We start from the raw sequence: 16,334 nt of genomic DNA on the forward strand, positions 1-16,334 counted from the left end.
GAGTACAGTGATTTATTTATTTTTATCTGTTTTGTTTCACCAATGTAATAAATAGCTGTTCATGTCTTCTATTTCTTGTAACACAGAGGAAATGGATGATTAATTCTCCTCTGCTAACTTAATTATTGAATTATGTTGAAGTTCTGTTGAATTCAGTTGATTTAAAATTATCAGTTTATAACTGTCTTTCCAACTATACTGTAGGTTTCTTGATTATAGAGATCAGTTCTTTCTCTTGATATTCATGGAGCCTAAAAACACAGTGTGAAACACAATACCAAGCAGCTAAAAGCTATTTAATTGATATGTTTAAATATAAAGGAAAGTGTTTTAAAATATCTTCTTGCTTTATTAAACTATTAATCATATCATTTTGAAAGCTACCTTTTGGCCATATCTATGTATACTCACCAAAGATTTTTATGCTCATTAAACTTTTCAGAGTATCAAGGACAATGGTAACAAAGTAAATGCTACCCTGGCAGTCTTTGGGAGTAACAGTAGTAACTAAAAATTTCAAAAGGAAGAGAATATTTTCTGACTTGAAGTTTCACTTACATTTTCTAGACTAGTGATGGATTTCTTTATTAACAAGATTCTAACTTGGGAGTTGTGTAGGATGAAGTCCTATTATTCCCCTGCCAACATCTTTTTTTTTTTTTTTAATTGTGTGACTCCCACTCTCTTAATCCTAACTCTCCTTCTGGAGTCCGTTTGCAATTAGCTGTGACACGCTGTTACTGGACATATGATTTTTTTTTTTTTTACCTTGCTGTTGTGTTATAATTGCATTGGCTACTTCAAAAAAAAATTTGGAAAGATTTTGTGATCTAAATTATTGGCAGTATTAAAGAATATAGTTTTAAAACCAAAAAGTATGCAGAATTTCACAAATACTGATTTCTCCTCATCGTAGAAAATAATGCTATCTTTTTCTTCTCCTTATACCTTATATTTTAAAATATATTTTAAAATTAAATCCCAAGAGTACAAAAGGACAGATAAGCAAATCTGATTTACTCTGATTTATACTGAATACTACTGAGTCCATTAGCTAAATTCATATGTAGTCTCAAGTAATAGCTAAGAAAAGGTTTGTGATGAGCTTCAGCTTTCCTATGTTTGAATTTTTAAAAATTATTTCAGCATATATGTGCATCAGCTCGATAATAGCATGAATGTGCTTTTTGACATGAAAGTATTTTCCAGTTATATCTTACAATCAGTGAAAGCAAGTAGACAAAATTGAACATGCAGTCTTCTGTGTTCAGCTGTTTCAGAACTGATTTAATGGAAAAATCGCTTTAAAGGCTTGGTTTTAATTTCTTAAGAAAGACCTCTATATTGAAGCAGTGAGCAACTGAGGTCCTCTAGTGTCATAGCTGAATATGGCATCAGCTTTTAAGATTTTGTGAAGTGTGTGTGTGTGCACGTCAGAGAAAGAGAAGAACAAGCACAAGAGAGATTCCTACTGTAAATCTGACTCACAGAGCCAAATGAACTTAGAAAACTAGGTTCTTATGTTTTATTTGTTAGTCAATTTCAAGGAAAGTTTTTCTTTCTTTCTAAAAGGGGAGACATTTGCATTCTTTCATATGCACATATTTATCAATGTTACTATAGGTGTTTTAAAGTTTGGGAACTTTTCCTTTCCATATTTGGTTTCTTTTTTGAGGGTGTTTATGAAAACTCCATTAATTTAAAATTGTTTTTGTTTCACCTATTCTCTGTTCGCTTAAGAGTAACTGTTGTGGCTCTTTAATATGTGGGAAACTATTTGATAAAGATAGTTTAAATGAGCATTTATAAATAGTAGTTTTTATTGTTTCTTTTTTACATACTTCATGGAGGATATCAATTTATTTTAAAATATGGCTGACAACCAGTGATTATCTGACATTTGAGAAAAAAAAAATAGTCTGAGAGAAAAAGAGCCAAGGGACGAAAACAAACAAAAAAACTTACCCCAGAGGAAATGAAGATAACACATCCCCCCCCCCACCGAATCAGCAGAATTCTAGTAACTATCCTCAGAGAGACTCAAAAGAATAATGTATCCATACCAGAGAATGGGATCTATTGAAAGGAACAACTACAGAACAGAAAAGAATCTGGAAATTAAATAACAGAAGAGATAGGATTAAAGGCTGTGCTCACAGGAAATAAAACAGAAAGTTGGTTTGGAGAATGGATCTAATTTTTACCTGCCCACTAAGAGTTCTAACTAAAAGATACAGTAGAGTGAGAAAACAAAGACCTAATAAATTAACTTTTCCTTGTTAATTCTTCTGCTAATAGAACATGTGAGTCTTCAGATTAAAAGGGCACACCTATCACTTACTAACAGAAATGCACAAATGCCCACACTCTAGACATACTGGACTAAAATTTTATAAGTTTAAGGATAAAGTGAAAAAGGGGCGCCTGGGTGGCACAGCGGTTAAGCGTCTGCCTTCGGCTCAGGGCGTGATCCCGGCATTATGGGATCGAGCCCCACATCAGGCTCCTCTGCTATGAGCCTGCTTCTTCCTCTCCCACTCCCCCTGCTTGTGTTCCCTCTCTCGCTGGCTGTCTCTATCTCTGTCGAATAAATAAATAAAATCTTTAAAAAAAAAAAAAGGATAAAGTGAAAAAGAATCTGAAGCTTCCAGAGAGGAATAACAAGGTATCTACAACAAAATTACATTGATACCGGACTTCTTACCATTAATGAAGAACACTTAAAGACAATGGAGAAATCTTTTTCCAAGTTTAAAGATAAGAATAAGACATTTTAAGACCTGTCATACTTTAAAATGTCCTACTTATGCCACACTTATGAAAAATTTTCTCATGGATGTATTCTAGCTAAATAAAATAAATAAAAATATAAATAAAAAACAAATTATAGGAGGTATAAAAAATGATACTAGCTGATGATAATCTTCATGAATAGTTATAATCATAAAATTATAGTATCTATTAAGTCCTGATGACTGAGACCTGTTCGCTTGAGAACTAGGGGTTAAGGGGCTTAGGTTTATATTTTTTTCTTAGTTCTACAGTGAATATTTACTAATCATAGTATGGCAATGTGACACTCACTTCCCATCTGTCTCAGAGTGAAAGCCAAAGTCTTTACAATGGCCTAAATGGCCTGCATGATCTGGATCCTTGTTATGTCTCTGACCTCATCTCTTAACACATTTCCCTTGGCTCATTCTACTGCATGCATAGTGGCTTCATTGCATTTTCTAAACTGTTGTGCAGTCTCCCAGTTCAGGACTTGTTTACTGTGCCCTCTGCCTGAATCACCTGTTTCCCAGAGAGCTACATGTGTTTTTCACTTCTTTTAGATTTCTGCACAAATGTCACTTTAGTGAGGCCTTCCTTGATCACACTCTATATGTATTAGCAACCTGCTACCGCACAGTCTTTTCCCTGCTTTTTCTCCTTAACACTTAATCACCATGTCATATATTTACTTGTTTATTCATTTAGCCTTCAAGAAAGAAATGTAGATTTCTTTTATTTCATTTATAAAATTTGATAATGTAAAAATAATGTAACTAATAAAAATCAGGAGTTGGGAAAGGAAAATGGGAAAGTTGTAATAGTATGTTAATTATATCATCTTGCATAGCGAAGACTTAATTATATTAACTAAAATTCTAACCACCAGCAGAATTGAAAACAGAAACTGCTAAGGGTGGATCCCTCTGGAAAGTCAGACTAGAATGAGAGGAGAGGGATTTTCGCTTTTCATGTCTTGTTCTTTCTTATGGTTTTAATTTAGAGGAGGGAGTCAAATTGCAAGTATTTTTTTTGAAAATTTTATTCAGCTTACTTTTTTTAACATCACATTTTTTGAGCTATACTTTACATACTTTAAAATATAACCTTTTTAGTGTACAGGTCAGTTAGTTTGACAAACTCAGTAGTGTAATCATCATCAAAATCAAGATAACAGTTCCATCAGGTAAAATTTCCACATACTCCTTTGTAGCTAACCTGTCCCTCCAAGCAAGCCCATGATATCAGTGACCTGTTATTCCATCCTTTTACTTTTAATTTACATCTTTTATTTAATGTGGGTTGCTGATAGCCTGAATACAATTGAGCCTTAATTCCTATCCAATCTGACAATTCTTAGCTTTGAATTGGTGAGTTTAGATGTTTACATTTACATTTAATATAATGATTGATACATCCTAATTAAAATCTGTTGCTTTCTAATTGTTCCATTTGTTCTGTGTTCTTTTTATCCTTTTATTCTGCCAGCTTTGGGGTTGACTTTTTTTTTTTTAATAATTGCATTTTATCTCTACTGTTGGCTTATTTATATCTTTTTTAAAAATTACTTTTAGGGATTGCCTGCAGATATTAATTTAATTTTTAAAAGTCTGATTCAAAATGGCAAAAAAAAAAAAGTGGGTAGAAAAGAAATCTATACCAAAATGTTAATATTGATAGTTTGGGAGATTGGGTCTGAATCAGTCTGTCCTACTTTTCTGTATCTCATTCCTGACTTCCCATATGAATGGTGCTTGATTTAAAAAAAAAAAAAAATGGAAAGAGATGAAGAGAGAGAGATACGGGGCATCACGGTGGAAGATGGCTTAGAAAGAATTAAAGAGAAATGTTTGATAAATCGTAAATTGCTGGAGGTTGTTTTGTGGATTGATATAGAAAGTAACCTCATGTAAATCTACCATAAAATATATTTTAGCCATTTTTCAGGGACTTAGGCATTTTGTCTTGAGCAGGAATGGTGGTTTTCCTTGACTTAGTTCTGCCATGTATCTGAAACTTTTCTGATAATTTGGCAAAGCCAAACCTGCAGAAGGTTAATCACAAACCACCAAAATTTACTCCCTTCCTGGAAAAAATAAATACTGCTATTAGAGTAGCTTTTGGAAACTGTAGGATCTTTGCCAGATCAATTTTGTTGCAGTCAGAAAATCCAAAATATGTATATAGTGGATATTTTATAAATTGTATAGATTGTATTTTCTTTGAATAGAGGAGGAATAATAAAAATATAACTGAATTTTTATACCTTATTTTATTCTTTAAAACAGATTCTGTATCTGCTTTGTAATTGATCTATTGATCTGTGACCTTTTGTTTTCTTCGTAGCTATTCAAAAGTTCTGTGCATTGCGTTTGAAGTACTTCAAGGTTTGCAGTACATGAACAAACATGCTATAGTGCACCGAGCACTGTCTCCTCATAATATTCTTTTGGACCGAAAGGTAATTGTCAAATAATACATTAAATATTTGTTTGTTGTTTGTGGTTGGAAGCTACTGAAATCAGACCCACTCAGAGGGACCATAGTATACAAATCTGTTTTAATAATATTCATAATGAAATGGCTCTATGAAAGTGATATTTTTGTGGTGGTTTGAAAAAAAGCAACTATCTTTAAATTATATAAATCCATGTGTTTTTCACATGCATTATTCTTTTTTTCCCCAAGATTCATCTTCTAACTTCATGTTTGGTTTTTCCTTTCATTTGCTTTCTGAAAAATAGGCATGGTACCTTCCCAGTCTATTCCTCCCCTGAATTTGCTTTCATTTTAAGAAAGTCCTCTATTTACATAGAGTATTTTTGTTATAACACAGCTGCATTGTATTTTCTCCTCTTTTTCTTCTTCCCAATTTTTTCTTTTTTATTTTATTCTCCATTTATCTTCTTTATTTACCAGCTGTTCATACCAAGCTTCTTTCCTTATTGGAATGCCACTTCTCTACTTGGAAATCTTCTGGGGGATTAATAAGAAGCAGGTCAACCTCGATAAGAGAATTATGGGTAGCTAGATGATATGTTTTCAGGAATAATCATACCTTCATTTTTTTTCATAAGCATATAAAATAGTTTTGAGAGATTTTTTTCTGGGGAAGTAGTTTTTGTAGTAGTAGGATTATTCTTTTCCTCTGATTCTCTCCCAGACTTTTACTGCAATTACCCTATGATATTAAAAATCATAAAGTAGTACTCATTAATTTCATTTTTATAGCAGTGGAGTATCTAACCAATCTGAGTTGTTTTAATATATAAACGTTTTATGGTGCTGGGAAATAAAATTCTTGAGAAAAAGAAAACAAATCTTAAAATCAACTTAACTTTTTTAAAAGTCTTAAGTATCTAAAAGGAGGAAAACTTAAGAGACTTACAAAATTTATATTTGCTTTTTATTAAGAACCTCACTTTTGTGATTATTATGACTTTCTCAAACACTATAAAAATTGTTAGAAATCTAGCAGAGTCACTAATATCTTGATTTGTGAACTGATCTTTTCAAGTTAAGAGCTCCTGTGTCAGCTTTAAATTATAACATTATGAATGGACTTGCAAGTCCTTAGAAAAAAATTCTTTTATTAAAATTATCAAAAAATTTCTAAGCAGGGATTCAAGACAAACGAGAACATTTCTGCTTTTTTTGTTTTGTCAAAATACCTGGAAAATATAAACAAAAAATTTTAAGTGTTATTTGTTCTTCTGAGATCTATATATAAGTAATATATGTGTATGTACATACACACACATATGCATATACATATATTTGTAATGAGTATAAAGCAGGTTTCAAACATTGGCAAATACTTTTAAATAAAATTATGGTAAACTAAAATTATGGTAAATTCATTTTTTCTTTACTTATGAAATGTATAATGATACTTTTTCCTGCTACTAATATTAAAACATTTAATAGTGATTTTTATTATTATTATTGTAGGGACATGTTAAATTGGCTAAATTTGGACTTTATCACATGACAGCTCATGGTGATGATGTTGATTTCCCAATTGGGTAAGAATGTGTTTCTTTTTTTCTGAGTTATGTCTTAAACTGTGTAATATTTGATAAAATGTATATTTCATTAATTATTAGTTATATTACTTCCTTACACAAAACTAGCTTTTCTTTATTAACATATTTTACTTTTCCATATACTTTTAAAGAGTAGACAGTGAGTTTTTCCCAGTGTCCAAAAGATATCTAATGTTTATATTTCATTGAATTGGCAGAGAGGCTAACAGATTATTGACCTTCTTCATCTTATAATGCTTACTAATTAATTTCATTTCACCCAGAATTAGGTAAATTTAAGGCAAGAAGGCTGGCCAGATTCTTACAGTGATAATGTGTGTTCCTTAAAAGACTGATAAAAAGCATTCTCATAGTATGTTCTACTCTTTCTAAATTAAATTCCTTGGTCCATAAGATATAATTGAATATTAAGAATCAAGTTAAGTCATTGTAGGTATCAGAGGTAATGGGGTAGAGTCTACACCTAAAAGTCTATGTTTAAGTTTGGAGAGGTGTATTTGATCATTTCTGCTATGGAATTCCAGTTTATGTTGGCCTCCAAGACAGAAAAGTTTGTTTTATCCTGTTCTTAGCCAGATGCTTTTGATACAGATTTTTGTGTTACATTTATTGTGTGGTCGCTTTTTAGATATTTTAATAGTATAGTTCTTTTATTTTTTGAGTGTTTAATTTTGGCATTATTTTCAATACATAGAAGTTTCAAAATAGTACAAAGAATCCCTGTATAGCCCTCACTCAGATTTCCCAAATGTCAACATTTCACTACATTTGCTTTATCTCTTTCTTTTTTCTTATACGTATAGGTGTATGTGTATATTAATATTTTTTTGAATCAGTTAAGAGTAATTTGCCTATAATGCCCTTTTACCGCTAAATACTTCAGTTTGTATTTCCTAAAGTAAGGAATTTTCTTACATGACCACAAAACAAATACGAAAACAAGGAAATTAAAATTAATGTAATACTGTTATCTAATCTAGAGACCTTAATCCTATTGTTCAATTGCTTTGTGATTTTTTAAATAATATCCATTTGTGTTTTGCTCTTTGGGCTCTCTCAAATCAGTTCTTTCACTCCATTACCAAGAATTGCGGTTTGAAGTCATGGAATGTGTTTCTATAGGAGAACATTGCTTAATTAGATGTTTTTAAAAAGGGACTCATTTATAAATTACCCTTTTTACTTTATAAGGTAGATTATAGGTTTCTTACCTAAAATTTTTGTTAGTTAGGCCATCGCTAGTAATCTTAAAGTAAGTTGCTTGTTCATCCCTTCCTTTAATTATTAAGAAAATATTTATTGAGCACCTGCTCTTCTGGCTGCTGGATGTGCAAAAACAGATGAGATAGGTTCCTGTCCTCAAGAAGCTCATTGTTTAATGGGAAAATTTTCTCTTTTGATGGCCTACTTATTAAAGTACATAAATTAATCGTCTTATAGTTTTGCATACCAAAACTTGTGGTCATAGGAAACAAACAATTGTTTTCCAAGCATGGAAACAGTATTTTGTAAAAATAGCCACCTTTTATTTGTGGGGGGAATAAAAACCCTTTTGACTATAATAAAAATAAGTCCACAGTAAAGCACTAGTATCTTCTTTCATATGTGATAATTGCCTTTTGAAGTAACTTTTAGGGAGCAGTAGTCTGACAGGAAGTAAATGTGATTGCTAATTCTTCTTCATGTTGTCTAAATAAAGCTGTATGAGAAAGAACAACCAAAAACGTAATGCAAACAAAAATCACTTTAATTTTTTTTACCTTTTACTTAAAGATCCTTTAGGTTTACTAGTGATGAATGGAAGAAAGGAAGTGATTTTTCGTAAAGCACATCAAGCATTTTGAAGAACCACATTTGAATTTAAAATGCTTGAATACAATTGGTCTTGTGTGCCATTTGGTCTGGTTTACTTTGAAGTCTTGGACCCAAAGGGTCTGACCAGAAAGTATCAAAGAGCAAAATGTGAAACGTTAGCCAGGAAAAATAAAGTGATCAAACAGCTAAGGCATGAAAGAAAATATTTACACCAGAAGAAGCTTGCAGTTGATTCAAAAGACAAATATTAAGGAACAACAAAGTAAAATGTTAACATCTGTTTCAAAATATATAAAGAGTTAGAAATTGGACATTCATTTCAGTTGGCCAGTAGCTTAATACCTTGTTAAAAGATCAAACAGATGATGAAAGCCTCACCAGCCATACAGCAAAGTTCTGGTAATTTTCTTTGAGTGTTAAAATGCTATGCTAAAGAAGAGACAGTTGTTAAAAAGAGATAGTCTACGTTTAAAAACAATCCTAGGGTTTTTTTTTAATTAATTAGTGTAATCAATTCTTGATTAGAAGGGAAATGAGAATTTTTGGAGCAAGGGTCACCTCTGTGCTTCTAGATATCACCAGTCAGAAATCTTGGATTTAACGATTATAGTATTACTTGGCCTTTCACTAGCCACACCATTATTTTTGGATAAGATGTGCTGGAAATTAGGATTAAAAATAAACAATTTGCCTTCTAGATGTATCATGGTTATGATGATTAAAAATACAACATTGCATTTATGTCATGTTTTCCATTTTTATAAAAACAGTACCCATTAATATTTATAATAGTTTTGTGAGATAAACATTATTATTCCTGTTTTCAGATTAAGAAACCCTGATCACATATAGAATATATGCTGAAATTGAAACTAGAATACAGGTATTATAATATCAAGTCCATCCTTTCTCTATTAGGTTTCAGTTGTCTCCAGAAATGTCATTTAAAAGAGCAATATGATCACTTTAGAGTAAAATGACATAATACAAATTTGTATATGAGAGAAATATATGAGCAAATTAAAAGTAGATATTAGTATCATTATCATCATTGCATTAAAATGGAAAGAAATATAAAAGCCTAATTTACCCGTTTGAATTTAAGTCATATTCTGTGACTTAATTGACTTATATCTTACATGTAAGTAAGTACTGGCAATCATAGTGTGAGGAGGAGGCTGCAGAAAAATTCAGAAAAGAAATGGAAGTGATATTTGAGTGCCTGCGTTACATGTTATTACATAGATGCTCCATGTACTTAGATATATTTTGATTACGGTCGTTATCGCAGGGTGTCGTGGTAATCTAATGGCCGTGGAATTGAAAAATCCAGATAATTGTGCTCATGACTAAATTTAATGATAAATGAAGAAAAGGTATTCACGTATGCAGTAAGGCAGAAATCCCCTCATTTTCATTTCTCTTCTGAAGCTGTTTTGTTTCTTTTGTTTCTAGGGTATAGGATTTAAATTTAATAATTGTCAATATGTCTGATACTTATGTACTGTCTGCTTAAATTGTAAGGAAGTCTTATTTGGCATTTTTTATAGGAAATGTTATTTTTTTAAAAGATTTTATATTCATTTGAGAGAGAGACCACAAGCAGGGGGGAGGGGCAGAGGGAGAAGCAAGACTCCGCATTGAGCAGGAAGCCCGATATGGGACTGGATCACAAAAGCCCAGGATTGTGACCAGAGCCAAGGCAGATAGTTAATGGACTGAGCCACCCAGATGCCCTAAAAAGTAACAATTTTTTTAACAAAAATTTACTGAGCATATCTTATTTTTAAATTTTATTGGTAGTTGTTGTGGGCTTATAAAAATGAGTAAGCTATGCCAGGGACCTCAGGTTTGTTTGTTTGACAGGAGGGTAAACTTTTGTATACCAAATATAAACATAAACAAAAACAAAACATAAAAATGTGTAGTATTACATATTGTGTATGGTCTATTACATCATATATAAAACAAGTAAAATAAGTATCATAATCACCTGAGAACTACAAGAAAGATACAGATAAAATACCATGGGGATTCGCTGAGAGGAAAAAGAATTTCCATCTCAGCAGATCAACTTAAGGTTTTATGGAATTATTCATAAAATGAATTCATTAGAAAATGAAAGTTAGAAGTTTGACACATTTTATAGAATATACTGTTTATAAAGACTTTGTCTTTTTTATTAAATAAAATGGCTTACATTTATGAGTTTAGAAGACAGAAGACATTAACAGTGTTTTAGTCTGATAGGAAGTTATTTTATACAATAATATGATTTTCCTACCAATTCCTTTATATTTTCCATTGAATTTCCTGCTAAAAATTTTTCTGTACTTTATAAATACAAATTTTTATCTTCAGTGAAGTATTCTGAAATTAACCTATAACAAATTTCTATAACATCTATCACTAGAATATAGTAATGTACTGAGAGACAAAAAGAAATGCATCTATAATAAAAACAGTTCAAAGTTAACCTAATCAGGAAAAAGATGAAAAACTCAAAATGCACAAAATAAGATATGGTAATGGAAAAATAACTGGAGAGTTAGAGAACATTAGAAGACTTGATAAATTATTTTTTGCTTAGCTCTGAGCAAATTTGAAAGCTAGAATAAAAGTAAGGGAAATACAAATCACCAAAACTTACTCCCAAAGAAAATTTTAAAATCTAAAACACCAATTATAGAAATGTAGAAGAAATTGCCTTTCCCCACAGAGATACCTGGATTAGACTCAGAGGCAAATTCTACCAAACCTGAAATAAATGGTTAAATTTGTTGCCATTTAAATTATAATACTACACATTTCAAGGTTTTTTTTAAAGGAAAATCTTACAAATTATTTTTGGATAAGCTAGTCTAACATTAATCCTGGTCTTCCCATAGATACCACATAAAATGTTTAAATATAAATAATACTCCTATTTGATTATTTATTATTATTATTATTATATAGTAAAATATGTTATATTAATATTAAAAATCCTAAATAGAAAAGTTAACAATAACCAGAAGTTTATAGAAGATGCTATTAAGTGTGGTTTATTCTACGAATATACGGATTGTTTAGGAAATCTGTAAACATAATTTAATAGGATAATATATCAGAAGTAAAAAATCAAATAATCATTTCTGTGGTTTCTTAAAAACATTTGATAGATTCATTGTAACGTTCTTGATTAAATCCTTAATAAAAAGGGACAATGTGAATATTTCACCCATCTATCTATATCTGCCTGTTAGTAGATAGAGATTGAGCTCAACCCAGAAGTTAGTAGGTTTAAACCAAATATTTATTAACACTGCTATCATTTGACAGTGTATATCTGGTACTAATGAATGCAGTTGGACAAGGAAAAGAAATCAGATATATATAATAAATGGAAAAAAGATAAAATTTTCATTTTTAAAAATGAAATTACTAGAAACAAAAATTCTAGGAATGCAAGGTTGGTTAAACATTAGGTAATTAATTAATGTATTTAAGCTCATTAGCATATAAAAGGAAAAGAATCATGTTATCTTTGTAATAATTGCAGAAGAGGTGTTCAGAAATTTTCAAAATTTATTCATGATTAACACTGACAGAAAGTTCTACAAAGAGACTATACTGGTGAAAGGTTAAAAGTATTTTTAAAAGATAAGGATCAAGACAAAGATGTCAACTATCACCAGTTATTTTCATATTAGCAGTTTTACCACATAAGGCAGCAAAAGAACTAAAAACTATAATTATAGAAAGGAGGAAACAAAATGTCACTATAAACAAATCTTTGCTTATCTATAAAGACTACTCAAAAGAATTCTCCCATAAATGCTGAGGGTTTAGCGAGATTGCTAGATAAAAAATTAATACAAAGAAGTTGTTTACATATCAGCAAAAGAATATGAAATACCTAATAAGAATCTAAGCAGGTATTTTACCTCTGTGAAAGCACCTTTGTGAAAGAAATATAAATCTTTTAAAAAAGACATTATGAAAGCCCTAAATAAATACAGAGATACCTGTTCGTAGATTGTTAGGGTTGGTATCAGAAAAATGCCAGTTCTCCCCAACCTGTTCTACATTTGATCTAATTTCAATGAAAATTCCAACTCTGTGTGCGTGTGTGTGTTTGTGAGAGAGAGAGAGAGAAAGGGAGGGAGAAAGAGAGAAAGAACTTGACAAGATAGTTCTAAATGTATATATATAGAACAAACATCTGAAAAGTACCTAGACACTCCTGCAGAGAAATTAAAATGTGTGTGGGGGGTTTTTTTGAGCGGAGGGGGGGCAGAATTCAACATTTTCTTATTTAAATTCAATTAATTAACATATAAAATATTGTTAATATTAGAGGGAGAGTTCAGTGATTTATCAGTTGCATATAATACCCAGTGCTCATTACATCACATGCCCTCTTTCATGCCTATCACCCAGTTTCCCCATCCCCCCACCCCTCTCCTCTCCAGCAGCCCTCAGTTTGTTTCCTGTGGTTAAGAGTCTCTTACGGTTTTTCCCCTTCCCTGATTTCATCTTAATTTATTTTTCTCTCCCTTCCCCTTTGCTCCTCTGTTTCATTTCTTAAATTCTACATATGAGTGAACTCACATGACAATTGTCTTTCCCTGATTGACTTATTTCGCTTACTGTAATACCTTCTAGTGCCATCCACATCATTTCAAATAGTGAAATTTCATTTTTTTGATGGCTGAGTAATATTCCATTGCATGTATACATACCACATCTTCTTTATCCATTCATCTGTTGATGGACATCTGGGCTCTTTCCATAGTTTGGCTATTGTGGACATTGCTGCTATAAACATTGGGGTGCAGGTGCCCCTTCGGATCACTACATTTGTAACTTTGGGGTATATACCTAGTAGTGCAATTGCTGGGTTGTAGGGTACCTGTGTTTCCAACTTTTTGAGGAACCGCCATACTGTCTTCCAGAGTGGCTGTACCAGCTTGCATTCCCACCGACAGTGTAAGAGGGTTCCCCTTTCTTTGCATCCTCGCCAATATCTGTTGTTTCCTGACTTGTTAGTTTTAGCCATTCTGACTTGTATGAGCTAGTATCTTATTGTGGTTTTGATTTGTATTTCCTCGATGCAGAGTGATGTTGAGCATTTTTTTCATGTGTCTGTTGGCCATTTATATGTCTTCTTTGGAGAAGTGTCTGTTCATGTCTTCTGCCCATGTCTTGACTGGATTATTTGTTCTTTGGGTGTTGAGTTTAATAAGTTCTTTACAGATTTTGGAAAAAGATGTGTTTTGAGAGGACTTTGTCTTAGGAATTATTGGCTATTATTTGTATAATGTTCTAGACTTAAGATAGTATAGTGGTACAGTGTCAGGCAAGTTTACCAGTGGAACAAAACAGGAAACCAAGATGCAAATCAACATGTATGTAGAGATTTTATTTGTGGTAGAAGCTGGTACTATGGAATAGTTGGGGGGGAATAGAGTTTTCAATAAATGGAATAGGACTCGATTGATTGATTATCCACATAGGAATGGAACTTCCAAAATATTCTTCAAAGTTTGGTCAAATAAATTAAGTGCATTAGTACGATGAAATTATTGGCAGTTTTCAAAGAGAATAAGGCAATCTATACTTATTTTTATGGAATGATCTCTAAAACATACTTTAAGTGAAAAAACAAAGGGGTGCAGAGTAGTATGTATAGTATGCTGCCCTGTAGAGCAGTGGTGATGGGTGGTCAGGTTTATCTGTATAAGTATGTATGGGTTCCTGGAGTACAGAAATGGGAGAGAATCTTATTTTCAATTTATGCATCTTGAAAGATTTTGACATTCCTACTGAAAAGAATACATACTATTTTCCAAGATAAAATGTACTTTAAATAATAGTTAAGTGTAAGGAGAAGACAGGTAGTAAGAAGGAAAGGAAAACACCTGAAAACAGAATGCTGTAAGACGGCAATGTGTTAAAAAGAGGAAAGCAAAGAAAGGAATTAATGCTTCAGAGAGACACAATAGTTTTAAAATTATTTGAGATGTATATATATTTTTTCTTTTGATTTCTGGACATGAAAACCTGCATTATGATGGTTAGTTTAGAATTCTTCCTAGCAAAAATTGTTAATTTAATTGCACTGGACTTTTACATAGATCTTATCATACAGATAGTAAAAATGTAGTACTACTTTTCTCTCTTTGTAGTTTGTAGTAATTACTCATTTATTTAATATATCATTGTAGATATCCATCATACTTGGCACCCGAGGTAATTGCACAAGGAATTTTCAAAACCACCGATCATGTGCCATGTGAAAAACCATTGCCGTCTGGCCCCAAATCAGATGTGTGGTCTCTCGGAATCATTTTATTTGAGCTTTGTGTGGTATGTATAAAGAAATATTAAACTAATAAAAAGAAATTGTGTGCTTATTAGAATAAGTTTTCCAATAAGAAAGCTATTTAGTAATATGCTTTTGCTTTGTGGATTGACTAGATATAAGGGGGGAAAAAAGCTTCAATCTCAGTATGACTTGTTTAAAAATCCTATTTGACAGGGTGCCTGGGTAGCGTAGTCGTTAAGCGTCTGCCTTTGGCTCAGGGCGTGATCCCTGTGTTCCGGGATCGAGTCCCACATCAGGCTCCTCCGCTGGCAGCCTGCTTCTTCCTCTCCCACTCCCCCTGCTGTGTTCCCTCTCTTGCTGGCTGTCTCTCTGTCACATAAATAAATAAAATCTTTAAAAAAAATCCTATTTAACAATTTATTTGCTTATCATTTTGGTATCTTTATAAATGTTTGTACTTCACTAAGTATAAAGAATTTACATTGTACTAAGTATAAAAAAATTAACCAGTTCTAGAAAGGCTTACACTAAAGCTGCTTACACTCTTTGATATGTTCATGCTCTCCCTTTCTGTGGTATTCTTTTCTCCCTAAATACCTTCTTCTCTCCTGTTCTCTTATGTTTTCTACAAGATTCACTTTATAGTTGAGTTGCGTTTTGTGAGATCTTTCCCAGACATCTTCTATATTTATTAGGGCAAAGACTAAGCTGCTATTAAAAAGAGAGAAATTTAAAATGTAGTAGCTTAAAGAATATAGATGTTTTTCTCCCTGATGTAACAGTCCGTGTCATGAACAAACCTAGGCTATGGCTCTACCAATCTCAAATGTCTTGTTTCCGAAGTTGTTTATCGCCTTTTGGGCATAAGGCAAGGAGAGACGTGAGTTTGTGGCTACTGTTCTTTAAGAAGATAATCTAAAAGGGCAAATATCAACCCTTTACTTTTCATTGGTGACAATTCACTCATGTGGCCACATTGCATATCTGTACAAGGGAGATTAAGAAATACAGTCTTTAGCTGTACACGTAAATATTGAGAAAAAAGATGAGAATGGATTTGGAGAGACAACTAACAGTCTCTCAGTCCTACTTTCAAATACCTGCCAGCGTTAGGTCCTTATCTTCCTTGCTCTCTCTTCTATTATAGCATGTGTCACATTTATGTACTTTACTTGGACATTGAGGTCTTTAGAAGCAGAAATTTTTTGTCTGAATTGTATAGTAGTCAGAAAAATTAAATTAAATAATATATATAAAGTACTTAGTACAGTATGTTACATAGCAAATAGTCCATCAGTGTTACCTTTTATTATGAATATTAAAATATTTTATGATTAAGAAAAATATTTTATGATTATGACTTTAATCATAAAATATTTTAATATTCATAA

General features: G+C 31.9%; 1 protein-coding gene across 6 annotated transcripts in view; it reads left to right on the forward strand.

Moving 5' to 3' along the window:
- Positions 1-16,334, forward strand: part of TBCK (TBC1 domain containing kinase) — a 205,471-nt gene that overhangs the window by 44,519 nt on the left and 144,618 nt on the right. For all 6 annotated transcript variants that reach the window (XM_002924293.4, XM_019804927.2, XM_019804928.2 and 3 more), the window contains 3 exons: positions 5,119-5,233; positions 6,724-6,797; positions 14,843-14,984. In XM_002924293.4, the coding sequence (XP_002924339.1) occupies positions 5,119-5,233; positions 6,724-6,797; positions 14,843-14,984 (331 nt within the window). The remainder of the gene's footprint in view (positions 1-5,118; positions 5,234-6,723; positions 6,798-14,842; positions 14,985-16,334) is intronic.

This window comes from Ailuropoda melanoleuca, chromosome 11 (genome assembly GCF_002007445.2).
Source record: "Ailuropoda melanoleuca isolate Jingjing chromosome 11, ASM200744v2, whole genome shotgun sequence".
In the NCBI taxonomy this organism is placed as follows: Eukaryota; Metazoa; Chordata; class Mammalia; order Carnivora; family Ursidae; genus Ailuropoda; species Ailuropoda melanoleuca.